At 42.6% G+C, this 20,931-nt stretch overlaps 1 protein-coding gene across 1 annotated transcript in view; it reads right to left on the reverse strand.

The window, feature by feature from the left end:
* The window catches only part of LOC141052675 (ribose-phosphate pyrophosphokinase 1), a 69,481-nt gene that overhangs the window by 40,271 nt on the left and 8,279 nt on the right, over window positions 1–20,931 (reverse strand). Inside the window, exons 2-3 of the mRNA XM_073549923.1 lie at window positions 2,051–2,234; window positions 1,703–1,801 (exon numbers count right to left, since the gene is read on the reverse strand). Coding sequence (XP_073406024.1) covers window positions 1,703–1,801; window positions 2,051–2,234 — 283 coding nt within the window. The remainder of the gene's footprint in view (window positions 1–1,702; window positions 1,802–2,050; window positions 2,235–20,931) is intronic.

Below are 20,931 nucleotides of genomic sequence, written 5' to 3' on the forward strand. Positions count from 1 at the left end.
CATGCTTTCCACTAGTTTTTCACACTGCTTTGGGTGACCTTATGCCACTCCTGGTACAAAAATGTAAGCAGAGCTTCTTTGTTTGATGGCTTGTGACTATCCAGCTTCCTCTTGATTACATTCCAGAGGTTTACAATGGGGTTCAAGTCTGGAGATTGGGCTAGTCATGACAGGAATTTGATGTGGTGGTCCTTCATCCACACATTGATTGACCTAGCTGTGTGGCATTGCACATTGTCCTGCTGGAATAAACAGTCCTCAGAGCTGGGGGAACACTGCCTGAGCAGAAGGAATCAATTGTTTTTCCTGTATTACCTTGTATGTGGCTTGATTCATACGTCCTTCGCAAAGATTAACCTGCCCAATTCCAGCCTTGCTGAAGCACCCCCAGATGATCACCAATCCTCCACTAAATTTCACAGTGGGTGCAAGACACTGTGGCTTGTACGCCTCTCCAGGTCTCCGTGTAACCATTAGACGACTAGGTGTTGGGCAAAGCTGAAAATTAGACTCAGAGAAGATTACCTTACTTCAGTCCTCTATGGTCTAATCCTTATGGTCTTTGGCAAACTTCAGCCTGGCTCTCCTTTGCTTCTCATTGATGAAAGGCTTTTTTCTAGCTTTACGTGACTTGAGCCCTGCCTCTAGGAGCCTGTTTGCAACTGTTCTTGCCATGCACGTCACCTCAGCTGCCATTTCTTTTGTAGGTCACTTGATGTCATCCTGCAGTTGCTGAGTGACATTCGAATAAGATGATGGTCATCCTGGTGAGTGGAGAGTCGTATTCGCCCTCTGCTGCTCTGTAGCTTTGTGGTCCCCAATGTCTGCTGCTTGAGCTTGTTGTAAGGGCTGCAATCTTAGAAATTTTAATCATGGAGGCAACGTGACGCTCACTGTATCCTTCTGCTAGTAAAGCCAGAATTGAGACTTTTCCTCACTCAAGACTTTTCTTTTCAACTCCTTTGACATGGTTAAAAGTTATTTTTTCATTCATATTACTTTTGGGATATTACTAGCACTTGTATTGCCATCCAGCTTGTCCTATTGCAAGAGGATTGTGAACACCACAGCAGGGTTTTCTTTACTTTCCTTTGTTAACTAAGATTTGGTTCAGGTGATCACCCAATCAGATGCATATTAAGTAGAATGAGGTGTCCTCTGGTTGGAATTCAACTGACACTGGAATGGAATGGCTCTCAGACATGTAGAGAAGCTGATTTTTATAAAACTGTGCAGTGGTCTATTAAATTTTCGCCAGAGCTGTATGTTCCAAACCTAGGAATCATAAAATCTATTTCTTTGGACAATACAAGTACACCTTTGCTCCTTTATTCCAGAATACTTATTACTATCCCTTGTGCTCTGATCTCTAACATTGAGATCTTACTTCTATGAGGATTGTATAATCTCATAGCGCTCGGCAGTAAGATCAGAAGGGCAGATTGCCAGCCATTACATGACTCACACTGGTAAAGCCAGTCATTGACAAGCTCTGGAGGCAGATTTTCAGGAAGCTCTTAACCCATTTAGATTAAGAAAAATATGTATTTCTTTCAAATAAAAAATTGGATCACAGAAATCCAGGTATTGTGTTATTCAGCTTCCCATGACCTACACCCATATAGACTGCTTGGGAGGGTGGATCCTACTGACAAAAGTCCTGTAGTTTGAAAAAGGGCCTTAAAACAAAAGCTCGAAATACCTGGATCTGAGAAGCGTGAAGGTCCATGGTGATGATGTGGTCAGCACCCGCCACAGACAACATATTGGCGACAAGCTTAGCAGAGATTGGAGCTCGTGACTGGAAGAAATCAATGGGTGAAGAGATTAGCACATTCCAGCATCAGCATTGTGCACAGTTCCATTACTTTACACAGGTGCAACAGACAAAGCCTCGTTACTTACTGAAAATGTATAAATTACATGCATATAGTACAGCTGCAGTTGTGACGATCTGGCCCTAACACTACAACGTGCAGACGGCCTTACTTATCCTGGCGTGCATATGGGAAGCAGGGGAGGACGGTGGTGACGCGACAGACTGCCTTACCTTATCCTTCTTATCCTGACGTGCATATGGGAAGCACGGGATGACGGCAGTGACGCGACAGGCGGATGCGATCTTGCAGGCGTTAATCATGATCAGAAGTTCCATTAAGTTGTCATTTATCTCCCCGCAGCCGCTCTGGACAATATAGACGTCTTCTCCTCGCACGCTCTCCCCAATCTCAACACTACAAAGAAGATCAATGCATTGATGCGAAAAACAGTCTGGCCTTTATTACGAGGGTCGTGGAGTCGGTAAGCCAAAGACTGACTCCTCAATCATCTTGACTCCCGACTCCACAGCCCCAGTCACTACTGAGCGTGGACAAAGTGCAGCACAGATTCATCTAAACCAGATCTCTCACACGAAGCCCGAGGGCCACATGCGGCCCCTGAGGCAAGCATCTGCGGCCCGCTGTGCACCACATGACTCACTCCCTGAGGCAGGGGGAAGGCATGCATTCAGGGGCGTGCGATCAACGATGGCTGTTGTGTTCACACTCTGCACAGGACCAAGGATGAGGTAACAGGAGGGGGGAGGAGTCAGGGGTCACATGATCAGGGGTCTCCGTGTATGCAAGATACTGCTGTCTGTGCGTGCTGGTTGTCATGGTGCTGGATGAGGTAAAGTTTCTGTGTGGGGTCAGGAGGGGTTTACAGGGTGGATGTAGCTGAGCCGTGCGGAACAGAGCCGTGTGTGTACGAGGTGTGCGGAGTGGACAGAACGGAGCAGATCCGTGTGTGTACGAGGTGTGCGGAGTGGACAGAACGGAGCCGAGCCGTGTGTGTACGAGGTGTACGGAGCCGAGCCGTGTGTGTACGAGGTGTACGGAGCCGAGCCGTGTGTGTACGAGGTGTACGGAGCCGAGCCGTGTGTGTACGAGGTGTACGGAGCCGAGCCGTGTGTGTACGAGGTGTACGGAGCCGAGCCGTGTGTGTACGAGGTGTATTAAGTTTGAAAGGAATGCGGCCCCTCAGCTCAAATTTTTTTTTTTATGTGCCGCCCATTTACTCTGCCGAGTTTGAGACCCCGGATCTAGACCAACAGCCGAGATCCTGAGATCAGGAACAGAACAGACATTTCAGAACTTTCCCAGATTATTATGGAAACATTTACAGCACATTCTGCCTTGTACTACTGCCCCCAATGTGTTAGGATCTATTTTATACCGACTTCACTAAAATGGACACCACTTCCAACTTCACAGCCCTGTTTAATACTTCATCTTAACTGATCTCCACATGCTGACACTGAAGGGCCAGATGGCTACTCTGCGTGAATGCATGGTAGCCCAGCGACGACTGCACCGCCACATATTGTAAATTCATTCACTCCACAATGGGGTTTTGTGCTGCATTAGTTGACAATTTTAGGTGTAAAACCAACACTTTAAAAGTGCAAGAAATCCAATGTGCAATCCTTACAGAGGCTTGGGCTGTGGTTACTGACCCCTTTGCCCCAAAGCCTGTTTTCACCTTGCTGAACGGGCCAATTTTTACAATTTTGAACAGTGTCACTTTATGAGGTCATAACTTGAACGCTTCAACGGATTTTACGGATTCTGAGAAAGTTTCTTTGTGACACATTGTACTTCATGTTACTGGTAAAGTTTCTTTGATATGACTTGGTTTGTGAAAAAAAAAAAAAGGAAATTAGCAGAAAAATTAGTTTAGCAATTTTCAAACTTAACTTTTATGCCCTTAAATCAGAGTCATATTGCACAAAATGGTTAACTAACATTTCCCACATGTCTACTTTACATCAGCACAATTTTTTTAAAAAATTTTGTGTTAGGAAGTTATAAGGGTTAAAAGTTGACCAGTAATTTCTCATTTTTTACAACAAAATTTACAAAACCATTTTTTAGGGACCACCTCACATTTGAAGTGAGTCATTATATCAGAAAATACCCAAAAGTGACACCATTCTAGAAACTGCACCCCTCAATGTGCTCAAAACCAATTTCAAGAAGTTATTAACCCTTCAGGGGCTTCACAGGTTCTGAAGCAATGTGGAAGGAAAAAATGAACATTCAATTTTTTTTCCACAAAAAAAATTCCTTTAAACCTTTTTTTTTTTTTTACTTTCACTAAGGTAACAGGAGAAAATGAATCACAATTTGTTGGGTAATTTCTCCTGAGCATGTCGATACCCCATATGTGGGGGAAATCACTCTGAGTGCACGGCAGGGCTCAGAAGGTAAGCAGCGCCATTTGACTTAGAATGGATAATTTCCTGGAATCATTAGCAGATGCCATGTCACGTTTGGCGTGCCCCTGATGTGCCTAAACTGTGGAAGACCCCCACAAGTGTCACCATTTTGGAAACTAGACCCCTCAGGGAACTTATCTAAATGTGTATCGAGCACTTTGAACCCCCAGGTGCTTCACAGAAGTTTATAACATTAAGCTGTGAGGGGATGGAAAGAAAAAAAAACATTTTCCTACAATTTTTTTTTGCCCCCAATTTTTTTTTATTTTCACAAGGGTAACAAAGCAAAATGGACCTCAAAATTTGTTGCGCAGTTTCTCCAGAGTTCAGTTACCCCATATGTAGCGCCATGTTACAGTGCAGATTTTGCTACACTTGTTTGTGGGTGCCATGTTCCACTGGCAGAGCCCCTGAGGTGAGCAGAACCCCCATATGTGACCCCATTTTACAAACTAAACTTCTCAATGAATTCATCTAGGGGTGCAGTAATCATATTGACACCACAAGTGTGTGACACAATTTTATACTACTGGGCAGCAGGGTGGATAAAAATCAATGGTTTTTTTTTAAAAAAAAAAAAAATTGGATTTTTTTTATTTAAATCGGATTTTTTTCAATAAACTGCTTTTTGAGGAAAATCTTTTACCATCCAAAGGTTCTTCCATCATGAGATAAAGCTGAGTTGTTTAACTCCGTAGAATAAAGGCTGTATATGTGTAACATTCACAATGCCATGCTCTTGCAGAGGTTTCTGTAGGATTAGTGGGCAGTTTCTCTCCTATATTATCACAGACGCTCGCTTTACTTACGCAGTTCTCAAAACTGAATTTGACTCCGCAGAGGTCCCTGCCTCTTCTTCACGGTAAAAATGTTACAACATGAACAGAGTTGAGAAAAAGACCTTAATCCTATTGTTCTACAAACCTATGAATACAGAATCAACCCCTTCAGTGCCAAGTCCAAGAAGTTAGACAATATGTTTGATTGTTTGGAGTGGAATAGATCTGCACAACACAAGAAGAATGTGAATCTAAGTGTGAGGAGGAGGAAGGGCAAGCAGACAAGAAAATGAAAGTGAAACTTTGAGCACAATAGTACAGCATAGCCACAGACAGACAAGTCTGGATCTGTTTGTGTGTACGATCTGAGGTTTATTACATTCTTTCCTTATAATGGCAGCAGGCCGTAAAAGAGACCCAGTTTGGGAATATTTTAATGAAGCTCCTTCGCCTATCGGTAAGGCAGGCATGCGTGCAAAATGCAAACGATGCAACAAAGATGCAAGGCCTGGTGGCGCGAATGAGGCAACATCATGAGAAGTGCGGTGATGAAGATGACCAAAGAAACACTTCTGAACAGGCAGGATCTTCAGGTTGGTAAACATTTTTATTGAATCCTATTTCTAAAGACTGAACTGTCATGTGTGAGAAAAATTATATTTCTTATTATTACTGCATGTTACTGTCATTTGGTACAGTTATGAAGAAAAACAAATATTCCTTTTGGGGCAGGGATGTGTTGTGTACAATAAGCAGAAATTGTATAAACAATAAAATAACAGCATTGACTTTTTTTGTTTAGGGGAATTCATGGATTCTGTAAACTATCCACCTCCAAGATCACCATCATCCTGTTCTACAGTTTCAGAGTTATCCATCCAGGATAGTGCTTCATTAGCAGCAGCAGCATCATCATCATCATCAGACACCCACAGCCACATATCACCATCACCCAAAAGGAAGAAAAAACCTTTACCTCCTGGAACCACCATAGATAGGTTTGTGATAAGAACTAGCAGATTAGAAAAAGAGTTGATTGATGAAAAAATTGCCCAGTTTATTTATGCAACGAACTCTTTCCGTCTGACTGAGAACCCACATTTCATTAATATGGTTCAGTCACTGAGACCAGGATACAGTCCACCCAGCAGAGCTGATGTTGCAGGGAAACTGCTGGATCAAGTGTATGACAGAGAAATGGAGCAATGTGCAACAGCTCTGGAGGGTAAAATTGTTAACCTAAGTATTGATGGGTGGAGTAATGTCCACAATGATCCTATTGTATGTGCTTGTATAACAACAGAAGAAGGTAAAGTCTTCCTTGCACAAACAACTGATACGTCAGGAAATGCACACACAGCAGAATACTTACAAGAAGTGGCAGTAAAAGCTATAACAACATGTGAACAAAAATTCAAATGTCTAGTACGCAGTTTGGTCACTGACAATGCTGCAAACGTATCCAAGATGAGAAGAGATTTAGAAGAGCAGGGAGGGAATACAAAGCTGCTAATAACATATGGTTGCAGTGCTCATTTGCTGCACCTCTTAGCCAAAGACTTAAGTGTTCCAGAAATAAAGGCTAATGTTGTTGAAATTGCTAAATACTTCCGTAATAATCATTTTGCTGCAGCAGCTCTGAAAAGGATGGGTGGAACCAAGCTAACGCTCCCACAAGATGTTAGATGGAACTCTGTGGTGGACTGTTTTGAGCAGTATATCAAAAACTTGCCTATTCTGATGACACTTTGTGAAGAAAATCGAGATAAAATAGATGGCACTGTCACGGCCAAAATCCTCAACATTGGGCTTAAGAGAAATGTTGGGCTTAAGAGAGCAGTGAGACTATGGAACTCTCTGCCATATGATGTTGTAATGAGTGATTCACTACTAAAATTTAAGAAGGGACTGGATGCCTTTCTTGAAAAGTATAATATTACAGGGTATATACACTAGTCTCCTTAATATTGCGTTGATCCAGGGAGCTAGTCTGATTGCCGTATGAGGAGTCGGGAAGGAATTTTTTTCCCCAATGTGAAGCTTACTGTTGCCACATGGGGTTTTTTTGCCTTCCTCTGGATCAACATGTTAGGGCAAGTTAGGATAGGATATGGGTTGAACTAGATGGACTTAAAGTCTCCCTTCAACCTTAATAACTACCGTATTTTTCGCTTTATAAGACGCTCCGGATTATAAGACGCACCCCAAATTTTGAGGAGAAAAATAGGAAAAAACTTTATTTTTAATAAAATGGTGGTGCATCTTATAATCCATGCGTCTTATTGCTTACCAGGGGTGGTGATGGAGGAGGCCGGAGTGGAACATTGCTGCTGGGATGAGGGGGTGTTTTGATGTGCAGCGTGCCGCTGCCGGTGCCTGTTACTGCCGCCGCCCTCTGTCCCCTGATGCTTGCCACCACCGCCACGCTCTGTCCCCCAGTGCCTGCTTGCCACCACCGCCGCACTCTGTCCCCCAGTGCTTGCCACCACCGCCACGCTGTCCCCCGGTGCCTGCTTGCCACCACCGCCGCGCTCTCCCCCGGTTCTTACCGCCACCACCACGCTCTGTCCCCCGGTTCTTACCGCCACGCTCCTATCCCCCGGTGTTTGCCGCCATCGCCGCGCTCTGTCCCGTTCTGAGGGTACTTGCCGTGGCACTCTGTGCCCTGATGCTGCCGCTGCGCTGTCCGCCACCGCCGCGCTCCTGTCCCCCGGTGGTTTCTTCCGCCCCACCGCCGCCGCCGCGCTCTGTCCCGTTCAGCGTGGGGGGGTCTCTGTCGCTCCATGCCTGCTTTCTTCCTGGAAAATGGCCGCCGCGCATGCGCAGACGGACATCTCGGCACTGAAATCTCGGGAGATGAGATTTCAGCGCTGAAATCTCATCTCCCGAGATTTCAGTGCCGAGATGTCCGTCTGCGCATGCGCGGCGGCCATTTTCCAGGAAGAAAGCAGGCATGGAGCGACAGAGACCCCCCCACGCTGAACGGGACAGAGGGCGGCGGCGGCGGTGGGGCGGAAGAAACCACCGGGGGACAGGAGCGCGGCGGTGGCGGACAGCGCAGCGGCAGCATCAGGGCACAGAGTGCCGCGGCAAGTACCCTCAGTGGCAGCGCAAATGTATATCCTCTTTGTAAGACGCACCCCCTTTTTCCCCTCAATTTTGGGGGAAAAAAAGTGCGTCTTACAAAGCGGAAAATATGGTATGTTACTATGTATATGATGAGCTTCCTGAAACCCATCTCTCAAGCTTTAAACAAAATTCAGAAAAATAGCTGTTTTATTGCGGATGCTGTTGAAATTTGGAAGGAACTGAGTGAACACTTAAAAACAGAACTACACATGGACAGAATTAAATTACAAGCAGTATACAAATGAATGGGACAAGCACTGACTCCAGCTCATTTTTTGGCAAATATTGTCAATATCCAATATCAGGGTCAAAACCTAAGTGCTGAGGAAGAGGAGTTAGCTATGACATGGGTATCCAGCAATCATCCATCTTTAATGCCAACTATAATAAACTTCAGAGCTAAGGGGGAACCATTCAAGAAATATATGTTTGCTGAAGATATTTTAAGGAAGGTCACACCAGTAAACTGGTGGAAGTCACTTAAGCGCTTGGATTTAGAGACTGTTCAAGTAATGATTTCACTTTTAACAGCAGTAGCTTCTTCTGCAAGCGTTGAAAGAATATTCTCTTCCTTTGGACTCATTCATTCTAAATTGAGAAATCGGTTGGGACCCAATAAAGCAGGAAAGCTTGTTTTTCTTTTCCAGATTATGAATAGGAACAAAGAAGAAGATGATGAAGATGACGACAAGTGAGCTACAGAGGACAGCAGGGACAGTAGTATTTAAGTTTTTCATGTGTCGGCTGGGCTGACAGTCTAAGTTTCTTAAAATATATATATATATATATATATATATATTTTGTTTAGCCAAATTAGTTAACAAACATGGATGTTTGTTTAAGCAAATAACTTATGCTGTAATGTTGTTATTGTTTCAGTTGAATAAATCAATTTAAATTGTTATTAAGGTCAGGATTATTTTTCTCCTTCCTAAGTACAACAGAACAGTGGTGTCCAAATATGAATGATTAACCCATTAAACTGGGGAGAAAAAAGTAATATAAAAAGTGATTCTAAAAATCTTCATCTACTTGCATGTTAAAGTAGCAAGAACTAGTTTAGGTAGAAACTTTGATTTAAATCACTGATTTAAATCAAGCCTTACTGACTAGTGATTTAAATCGTGATTTAAATCAAATTCACCCTGCTGGGCAGTGAAGAAAGAGTTACTTACCAGTAACGGGCTCTAAGAAATCCCATTACCAGTAAGTAAAGGTCTTTCTCCGTCCTCCATGACAGCACCACAGAGATAATTGCAGAGAATTGTATCTTAAGGAGAGACCAAAGCCTGTAGAGTGCTTCTCCCAAAGGTTAGATCAGAAGAGGCTAGGTGCAGCCGATACTGATTGTAAAAGGTAGAAGGAGATGACCAAGCAGCAGCCTTACAGATCTGTTTTATGGAGACCTCCGACTCTTCCGCCCAGGAGGTTGCCACCGCTCTCAATCACTCCACTGGACGAGTACGCTAATGAGATCACATCCCTTATCCACCTTGCAAAAGTGCTTTTTAAAGCCTTGAGCCTAGGTACTGAACTAGACACCTTCTTAGGTCTAACATATGAAAACTTCCCTCTTTTGCGTTCTTGGGGTTGGAGCAAAAAGGAAGTGAGGACTACTTTTTGGGACATATGGAAGCAAGACACTACCTTAAGGCAAGTAGGCAGGGTCAGGTTTCACAATTACCCTATCCTCTAAAATTTGAGTGAAGGGGGGCCTGCAGACAGGGCCTGAATATCGCTCACCCTGCAGACTGATGTCAATGTCACTAGAAGAACTGTCTTAAGAGATAGAATAATAAGGGAAGTGGATTTTAGCAGTGGGCCTAGATTTGGCGGAGGCTCTAATGAATCTAACCACCCAATAACTGCCTGCCACATCATGATTATACAGGTCTCCTAATGCGGCCATCTGAACCTTTAAGGTGCTAGGGGCAAAGCCTTGCTGTAATCCCTTCTGTAAAAATTCCAGGATGGCCATGATTGGAATCCCATCCTGGACTCTCACCCCTGAGGTGGATAGGAATTTTTTCTAACTTTCCTACTTTGGAAAAGGGTAGAAACCAAATCTGGGAAAAAACCTCTGTCCTTCAAAAGAGCCCTCTCAAATTCCACACTATTAAGTGTAAATTTGCTCCCTGAGGATGATATATCGGCCCCTGGGAGAGAAGAGCCAGAACTCTTGGTAGTACTCATGGGACAGTGATAGACATCATCCTCAGGATGGAGAACCAAGTTCTTTTTGGCCAGAAGGGGGCTATCATGATTACCCTTGCCCTGTTCTCCCTCATTTACCTTAGGACCACCAGAATCCAGATAACCAGGGGGTAAAAGGTAGAGAACAGGCTGTGATTCCATGGAATCAAGAAGGCAGCCAGAGTCTGAGGGTTCCCTCTGGGATCTATGGAGCAAAAGGAATCTACCCTCTTGTCCTCGCTGTTGGCAAAGATCTATAACTGGGATACCCCACATCTCTATGATCTGCTTGAAAATGGACCATTTTAGAACCCATTCGCCTTGTTTCAACGGAGTGCAGCTCAAGAAATATGCGTTTAGTTTTATACCCCTTATGTGGAGCGCCGTTCAAAAAAGGAAATTGCTCTGCCATCCAGAAAATCTGGGCTGTTATAGCAATCAAGGGACCCAACCTGGAGCCGCCCTGTTAGTTGAGATAGGTTACCACTACCTGGTTGTACGAAAATAGTGCACGCACATGCTGACCCTGAAGGGAATCCAAGACCTCCATCAAAGCGTGTCTGACTGCTAAGACTCAGTGCCCACATTGCAGAAATGCTGCGGAAATGTCCGCAGCATTTGCGCAACTCCCCGCCGCGGGTAAAACGCATGCGTTTTCCCGCAAAACAAGCGTTTAGCTTGCAGAATGCTTGCGCTTTTCCAAGCGATTTGAAGCATCACTTGGAAAAGTGATTGACAGGTTGGTTACACTTGTCAAGCATAGTGCTTGACAAGTGTGACCAACTTTTTACTATTAATGCTGCCTATGCAGAATCAATAGTAAAAGATAGAATGTTAAAAATAATAAAATAAAATTTTTTTTAAAAAATAGAGATATACTCACCTTCTGTCGGACCCTGGAGTCATCCCGTCTCTCAGTGACGCTGCTGGCAACTTCCGTTCCCAGGGATGCCTTGCGACAATGACCTCTGATGACGTAGCATCACGCGAGACCGCTACGTCATCAGAGGTCATTTGTGCAATGCATCCCTGGGAACAGAAGATGCTGGTAGCGTGGCTGAGAGGTGGGATGACAGAGGGTAAATATATCTTTATTTTAATTCTGTTTTTTACAGGGATATGGTACCCAGGGCATGGAGCCTCTCCTCTAGACCCTGGGTACCATCCGCACATGAAGCGCTCACTTTACGCATGGTGGGCATATCCACATGCGTAAAGTGAGCGTTTCAACGCAATCCTATGGCGGCGGAATCGCTGCGATTCCTCAGAAATATTGGACATGCTGCGGATTTTACCGCTATGTGATTCTGCAGCTGTAAAATCCACAGCATGGGCACAGCAACTGCGGAATCCCATAGGATTTCATGGGAATGTGTTTAAGCGTTCCCGCTGCAGTAAAAACGTGGCGGAAAGACAAAAAAAGCAACGTGGGCACACAGCCAGCGTCGGACTGGAACACCTTGGGCCCACCAGAGAAAATCATTCTTGGGGCCCACTATGTAGCTGCATAGAGTTAAATACCAGACCACCAATTATGCGGTAAAACACGCTAATATCCGGGTATAATATAAGGTTGTACATGTCTTAATTATGTAGCAGGAGTTGGGGTAGCCCCCTCATAGAATATAAAGCAGCCCCCTCACATAGTATAATACAGCCATCTCATAGAATATAATGCAGCCATCTCATAGAATATAATACTGCCCCCCTCATAGAATATAATACTGCCCCCCTCATAGAATATAATACTGCCCCCCTCATAGAATATAATACTGCCCCCCTCATAGGGTATAATGCTGCCTCCTCATAGGGTATAATGCACCCCCTCATAGGGTATAATGCACCCCCTCATAGGGTATAATACTGCCCCCCTCATAGGGTATAATACTGCCCCCCTCATAGGGTATAATGCACCCCCTCATAGGGTATAATACTGCCCCCCTCATAGGGTATAATACTGCCCCCCTCATAGGGTATAATACTGCCCCCCTCATAGGGTATAATACTGCCCCCCTCATAGGGTATAATACTGCCCCCCTCATAGGGAATAATGCTGCCCCCCTCATAGGGAATAATGCTGCCCTCCTCATAGGGTATAATGCTGCCTCCTCATAGGGTATAATGCTGCCCCCTCATAGGGTATAATACTGCCCCCTCATAGGGAATAATGCACCCCCTCATAGGGTATAATGCTATATAGATATAGAGTTAGATAGATATAGATAGAAAGATAGATGTAGAAATAGATAGATATAGAGATAGATAGTAGATAATGGATAGAAAGTAGATAATGGATAGATATAGATAGAAAGATTCATAGAGATAGATAGAGATAGATAGAGATAGATATAAAGATAGATATAGAAAGAAATATAGATAGATAGATCGATAGGTAGATAGATATAGATAGAAAATAATGGATAGATAGATAGATATAGAGATAGATAGCTATAGATAGAAAGATATAGAGATAGATATATAGATAGAGATACATAATAGATAGATAATAGATAGAGATATACAGATATAATAATAATAATAATAATAATAATAATAATAATAATAATAATAATAATAATAATAATAATAATAATAATAATAATAATAATAATAATAATAATAATAATAATAATAATAATAATAATAATAATAATAATAATAATAATAATAATAATAATAATAATAATAATAATATAGACATATATAGATAGATATAGAGATAAATATATATAGATAGATGGCTATAAATAAAAATAGATATAGAGATATATATAGAGATAGATAGATATAGATAATAGATATAGAGATAGATATAGAGATAGATAAAGAGATAATAGCTAGATATAGAGATATGTATAGAGATAGATAGATATAGAGTTAGAAAGATAGACAGATATAGAGAGATATAGAGATAGATAGAGATAGCTAGATAGATAGATGGATAGATATAGATAATAGAGATAATAGATAGATATAGAGATAGATATAGAGATAGATGGATAGATCAATAGATAGATAGATAATTAGAGAGAGATAGAGATAGATAGATACAGAGATATAGAGATAGATACAGAGATATAGTGTTAGATAGAAAGATAGATAGATAAAGAGATAGATATAGATAAAGAGATCGATATAGATATAGAGATAGATATAGAGATAATATATAGATAGATATAGAGGTAATATAGATATAGAGGTAGATATAGAGGTAGATATAGAGGTAGATATAGAGGTAGATATAGAGGTAGATATAGAGGTAGATATAGAGGTAGATAGATATAGAGATAATAGATAGATATAGATATAAAGATAGATAGAGATAGAGAGAGAGATATAGAGAGAGAGATAGATATAGATATAGATAATAGATATAGATAAAGATAGATAATAAATATAGAGATAACAGATAGATATAGAGAGAGTAAGATAGAAAGATATAGAGATAGGTAGATATAGATAATAGAGATAGCTAGATAGATAGACATAATAGATAGATATAGATATAGATAGATATAGAGATAGATAGCAAGATAGATATATAGATGTAGTGATAGAAAGATAGATATAGAGCTATAGATAGATAGATAGAGATATAGATAATAGATAGAGATAGATAGATATAGAGATAGAAAGATAGATAGATATACAGAGAGATAGATATAGAGATAGAGATAAATAGATAGATAGATATAGAGAGAAATAGATATAGATATAGAGATAATAGATATATATATATAGAGATAGATATAGATATAGAGAGAGATAGATACAGAGAAAAGATATAGAGAAAGATAGATAGATATATAGATAGAAAGATATAGAGATAGAGCGATAGATAGATATACAGAGAGATAGATATATAGATGGCTATAGAGAGATATAGAGATAGAGCGATAGATAGCGAGAGATATAGATATAGAGATAGATAGATACAGAGAAAAGATATAGAGATAGATAACGGATAGATAAATAGATAGATAGGTATAGAGATAGATAGATATAGATATTAGATAGAGATATATATAAAGATAGATAGATATAGATGGTAGCTAGATAGATAATAAATATAGAGATAATAGATATAGAGATAGAGTAAGATAGATAGACATAATAGAAAGATATAGAGATAGATAGATAGATAGATAGATAGATAGATGTAGAGATAGAAAGATAGATATAAAGATAGAGCGATAGATAGAGATAGATATAGAAATAGATAGATATAGATAATAGATAGAGATAGATAGATATAGATAGAAAGATAGATATAAGAGAGATAGATAGATAGATAGATAGATAGATAGGAGACAGAGAGAGTGAGAGAGATATAAAAAAAAAAAAAAAAAAAAAAAAAAAAACACACAATACTCACCTCTCCTCCTCGCTCCCACGCTGATCCCGGCTTCAGTGTCAGGAGCTGCCCCCTCTGCCAGACACACAGCGGGTGCGCGATGTAGTGACGTCATCGCGCACTGGCTGTGAGTCAGGAGCAGAGAGGACTGAGGGCGGCGCCGGCCCTGATGCAGAGCGGCTTACTGGGCTGGGGGCGGGGCCTCTGGGGGTGGAGACCTGAAATGATATTCACTGCTTCGCAGTGAATATTCATTTCTCTTTAGCAGCGGGGACAGGGGCTCCTGCCTCCTGACACCCGCTGCTGCTCCGCTGGCAGGGGCCCCCATAGCAGCTGCATGGTGTGCGACACACCACTGGCTGGGGGCCCCTGGAGCAGCGGGGGCCCTAGGCAACTGCTGGCCCTGTATGCCTGCAGGTGCCAGGGCCCACCAGATGCCAGGGCCCACCGGAGAATCCTCCGGTTCTCCGGTGGGCCAGTCCGACGCTGCACACAGCCTTACAGTTCTCTCCTGTTTGAGGAATCAATTTCTGCTTCCCTGTCCAGACTCGCTGAGCAGTTCTGTTCAGATGAACCCCCCCCCCCCATCTGTGGTGACGATTCGCATCACTGTGGTTACCCAAAGAACTCCTTTGGACAAATTTCCTTTTTTTCACATGAATCCAGGGAATTAACAGTTTTTGAAAACAGAGTCATGTGTCCTTCTAATTGGCCCTTTAGAGAGACCTGATTTCTTAAGATGTCCCACTGAAGATCCCTGGTGTGTATTTGGGCCCACTGAACTACTGGCATACAGGAGATAAGAGAACCTAACAGGGACACAGCTTTCCTCAATGCCATGGATGAGTATTGCGATGCCCTCAACACCTGACCCATAATTGTTTTCCCCTTTTGTCTGCTGGGAGGCGACACTTCTGCTTTTTGGGAGTCTAGTATAAGCCCCAGGGGCTCCTGTACCCTTTTTGGCTCGATCTTTGATTTTTTTTTTTTTAAGTTTAAGACTCATCCTAAGTTTATTAAAGAGGTCGTAACTCTCTTCAGTTGAGCTTTGCAGTGTTACTAGGAAGTCATCCAGTAAGGGACAAATCAAGATGTCCTATTCCCTCAGGTATGCTATTGCTTCCACCACCAGCTTGGTAAACACTTGAGTGGCCACTGCCAAGCAGAAAGGAAGGGCTCTGTACCAAAAAACATCTGGTCTTCCCCAGTTATGGAGACCGCTACCCTGAGGAACTTCTAAGAGTCTTTATGTATGGGAATGTGATAATACACATCCCTCAGGTCCAGGAATGTCATAAAGCAATTTAGAAACAAGATTTTGTTGTTTTTATTTACTTCATTTTGAAAGTTTGATTCCTTAGTGACTGGTTTTGTTTTTCAGGTTTATTATGGTTCTTAAGGATCCGTCTGGTTTCTTCACCAGAAACAATGGGGAGTAGAATCCTTGTTTTTTTTCCTGGGGGGGGAATCTCCTGGAGGACAGCTTTGTCCACTAGATTCAACACTTCGTGTTCCAAGGCCTATTGTTTCTCTGGAGGGGACCGTAGAGGAGTTAACACGAAGTTTTGGACTGGGTATGAGAGGAATTCTGTCTTTAGGCCTGACTTTATTAGGCTCAGTATCCAGAAACTCCTGGAAATCTTTTCCAAGGCTGGGAGAAAGAGGGATAATCTCCCACCCCCGCTTGGGAAAGACCATCACTGTGTGGGCTTCCTATCCTGAGAGGAGCCTCCAAAGATGGACCCTCTTTGCATCTGTTTTGCTCTCTCGGGGGTCTTCTACGTAAATTTTTTTTACTCCGAAAAGACTTCTTACATGTATCAATAGGCAGGTTGGGAAATCTTTTTCTTATCCCCTGCTTTCTCTAGAATGTCATCTAATGTTGACCCGAACAGAAAATCACCTTCACAGGGGATAGAACATAACTTTGATTTTGTTTGTATGTGTAATGTAAAATGTCTGTGAGATCTGTATGTTGAAGTAATGCAAGATAAGATTTTGCAGAACTTTCTAGAATCTCCCATTGCTAATCTTCTGAGGACATTGTAGCTTGTCACACAGCTTGCAGCATCCTACCTTCCCCCTCTGCCTGCTGGTAACAGGACACCGATGATTTTCTGTGAGCTAGGAATGTTAATTAAGCGGAGTGGAGAGCATGTCTTGGTTTAAAACCAGGGGTTTGAATGCAGCTATGGGAAGTATTAAAACAGGTCATATTGTGAAAAGCATACACCTCAGAGATATAATCATATCATTGCGTAGGCATCGAAGCCAACTTTCTAAAACCCTAAGTCTCACGATTCTCGGACCTTCAGAGACTGAGATATGGATTCCTTCTAAACGGTGTGTCAGAACTACTGCATATTTGGTTTTGAATTGTTGTAATCAAACTACAAAGAATGATACCATGTGCGTGTTTGTGCGAACTTCCTCCTACGAGATACAGTTATATTAAGTTTTGTAGTTTGATTCTAAATCCAAGAGTAGGGGGCTGACCCTCTCCAGACTGCCCCTTTTGGTGATGTCACTGACCCTAGTCTATGGGTATTCCCTAGCAAATTCCAGTCAGTTGGAGCTACAGAGTCCATGCTGACCAGAACCCAGATGAGTGGAGACGTGTGGCTCCGCCTTCTCCCAGCCACATGGGTTGCCTAACACCAACTGACCACATGTAAGTGTACTTTCTTCTTTCATCTACTTTGTTTTATATTTGTACATATGTAATGTCTCAACTTTATAGCAACTTTTATCTGTATAATCACTGCCCTTTTGGGAATAAATCGTAAAAGTATTAGCTATGTCTCCATGCTCTAAGACACGAGCTAGGCGCCTTTTTTAGGTAATCGCTACTAATTTGGGGTTTGTCATGGACCCTCTTAATTAACTCTGAGTAAAGCGTGGCTGGTGGCAGCGTGGTGTGCACGGCTCTAGGGCTGCATTAGAGAAATCTGCAGATCTGGTCCCCATTCTAACTGAATCAGCTGATGAGTCAGCCAGGGAAGCCGCAGCCCCATGCATTAAGGGAATGGACTCTAGTATCTTATTCCTAGGTACCCCATCACAGAGCAGCTTCTCAAATTGGTCTAACCATATCATTAAAGACCTAGCTGTGCAGGCTGCTGCCATAGCAGGTCTTAAATTGCCTCCCTGAAGCTTCCCAGGCACCCTTAAGGAAGGAACCTGCTCTTTTACCTAGAGGATCCCTCAATAATCCCATATTCCCTCTATCACTTAATCCACATTTCCTACACATTATATCTCTTCATATGGTTGTTGACCGGCCCGTAGATCTGCAGCAGCCGACATCTATATATGTCTTTTATTCAACATCACCAGGTGAGCAGTTTTCTTGGAGATTCTCTCGTCCAATTTGTGGGATAAGACCCTATTTGCACTTTGTGTTTCCCCCTTTCCAAATAATACTCAAAAGGGAAGGACAAGTTTCCTGGAAGCCTTAGCAACAGCTATATCTAACTTTTTTGCTTTATCCCTGGACATGGATGCTAGATCATCAAAAGGATATTTCCCTTTGAGGGATGTCACAGAACAGTTTTCTTTCAGGTCTATGCCATTCCTTCTTAATTAGAGATTGTATATTCTCATTAAGAGGGTATGACCTACGTTTCTGCTGTCCAAGTACCCCAAACATAACATCCTGCACTATTTTTTCTGGACTAGGGTCCATCACTCCCATCATGGTCCTTACAGCCTTGACCAGACCATCTATTTCTTCTAATAGAAAAAAAGCGCTCTCCCATTTCTTCAAGATGAAGAGTCCGACAAACCAAAGTCTCTCGGTTCTTCCTCTAAACCATTGGTCCCAGATTCAGGGCATCTCCTGCTGGTCTTCTGTCACTTGATAATACCCCCCTCCATCCTGATTACAGATCTTAACTCGGAGGTGACATTTAGAGTCTCCTCATATAGCACCTGCTCTATGCATGATTTCTAGTCTTTTTTTTCCCCCAGGTGACAGGTAAATCCTCGTTACAAATTGGGCAACTCCTGTGCTTGTTCTTAGCCAAGCATTTTTACCCCTAAATAAGTAAAAAAAAAAAAAAAAAAAAAAGTCAGACCCCAATCACAAAGTGATCTTTCACAAAGATCACTCGCCAAATCAGACATATCTGCGGGTACTAGTTTAGGAGAAATGGGATCCACTGATGGGCCCCTGGAGGCTAGAGATTTATCCACCATGCCAGAGCTCCTCCTCTGTTGGGTAGAATGGCTGCCAGAACGTCAACTCCGCCAGAATGAAGGGTCACACCTCCTTGCTCTGTGTCATTGGTTGCTGCTGCTGGGGTGGTTCACCATCCTGTGCCTATCTTCCTGCAGGGACCGCCTATGCTGCAGGGAGTGTCTTACGAGGCTGCTCTTTTGAACACAATGGCAAAAAGAGCCCCATAGACATAATACGGTACCACGGAAATGGGGGGATACTGCCCAGAATCCTGTACCAATAGCATAAGCTCCAAACAAACTTGTATATACAAGAGAAAAAAAACAGAGCAAGCAATGAAAATGCAAATAAAAATAGCAAAATATTTATTCAAAATCTTACCAAAAATGCATATAATAATAGTAATAAAGTGCCAGTCAGAAAATGCAGGTTACATGCCCCCAAACATCACCAACTTCTCCCACAGAGATGGAACACCTCCCAAGAAGACCCCAATATGTAACTGTGTCCAATATATCAGACCCCATAAATATAACTATCATTAGGCCCAGTGACCATATAGGGGAATCAGAAAATGCAAAATGGTGGTGTGGGGAACACAATGTTGCCGGGCGAAAATTGCAAACTGCCATTGTAGTGACAAGTATACTTCTATTTGCGCAAATGCAGCTCGCGTAGAGCAGTACATGTACAGCATATCTCGGGAAGGGGTTAATGGAGTGCCGAGGCTATGCCTGATGTAGGATTTTGTTTCTGTCTAAATGTCAATCAACGGTTTAAAGAAAGTTATCAGTACATGCGGGAAATGCAGGTATGTCACCAGCTGCCGAAAATGTCAGCAAAAACTTGCATAAGAATCCAATCCTCACAGGTTAACAGAACTTTCCGATCATCTTAGGGTGGTCGGTGTCCAAATACAGGTGCAAACACCAAAACCAACATTAGGTCCAAGAAAAATTCCAGACTCTCAAAAGGGAGAAATTAGACTAAGGCATAAGCGTTAATGAAAAATCCATATTCAGATGTGCCCTGGTGACACTGACCATTCACTATACGAGGACAGCAGCTATTTTCACAGGTGCCATCGAGGCCCTGGACATGCCCTCATCTATAATGTATGTACAGTATGTGTGTGTTGTGGGCTTCAAGTACAAATATCTGTGGACCTTCAAAAGCACATGGCAGCCAGGGGACATACATTTTCGGCACTTAGTCCTGGGCTTTAACCTCATGCCATTGTAAATTTGAGTGCAGGGTTAAAGTGCCTGTAGGCTAATCGGAGCAGGTCTGTTCACAGGCTATCAGACAGTAGCCATCATGGGGTGCGGCGGAGGACCTGACAATAGCCTTCAGGGTATCCCACCTCCCTGCATCTGGAAGTCACTGCGTTATTGACTGCATTTTGTCACAAAGCCGCATAACATACTTGATTGACAAATCGGGAGTGTTCAGCTCCTCTATCCAGAATTCCCTTGCCAGACCAAGGGGCCCGTGGACTAATCTGCCGTACAGAAGCTTGAAGAGGGGAGGAACCCCGTTAAGGTCTGTTTTACCTCCCCCATAAGCAAACAGCAGGTGTGGGTAGTACCACGGGACTCAACCAGCATCTGTTTGAGGGTACCACTGAATCGTTTACCCAAACTATTGGTCTTATCCAAGAAGAAAAGAAGACCGCACTCCTGGAGCTGGTGGAAATAGTGTAGGATTTATTGGCACATGTTATACATGTCGGCCGGGGGAGTGATATGTATAACATGTACGACATGTATAACATGTGCCAATAAATCCTACACTATTTCCACCAGCTCCAGGAGTGCGGTCTTCTTTTCTTCTTTGATATAATCAGCGTTGTGGATTCCCAGACCAGCACCCGCAGCTGCCAGCACTGAGAGCTCCGGATACCGCACACCACTACAAGTTAAATGGTAACAGCGGTGCCGTCCGCGTTGTTTCCTCTCTTTTCTCATATGCAAACTATTGGTTTGTTGGGTGGTACGAGCTTGATACCAGGTGCTGCACATGCATTTTCTCACAGAGG

This window comes from Dendrobates tinctorius, unplaced genomic scaffold (assembly GCF_039654945.1).
Source record: "Dendrobates tinctorius isolate UK_male_01 unplaced genomic scaffold, ASM3965494v1 ptg000162l, whole genome shotgun sequence".
NCBI lineage: Eukaryota > Metazoa > Chordata > Amphibia > Anura > Dendrobatidae > Dendrobates > Dendrobates tinctorius.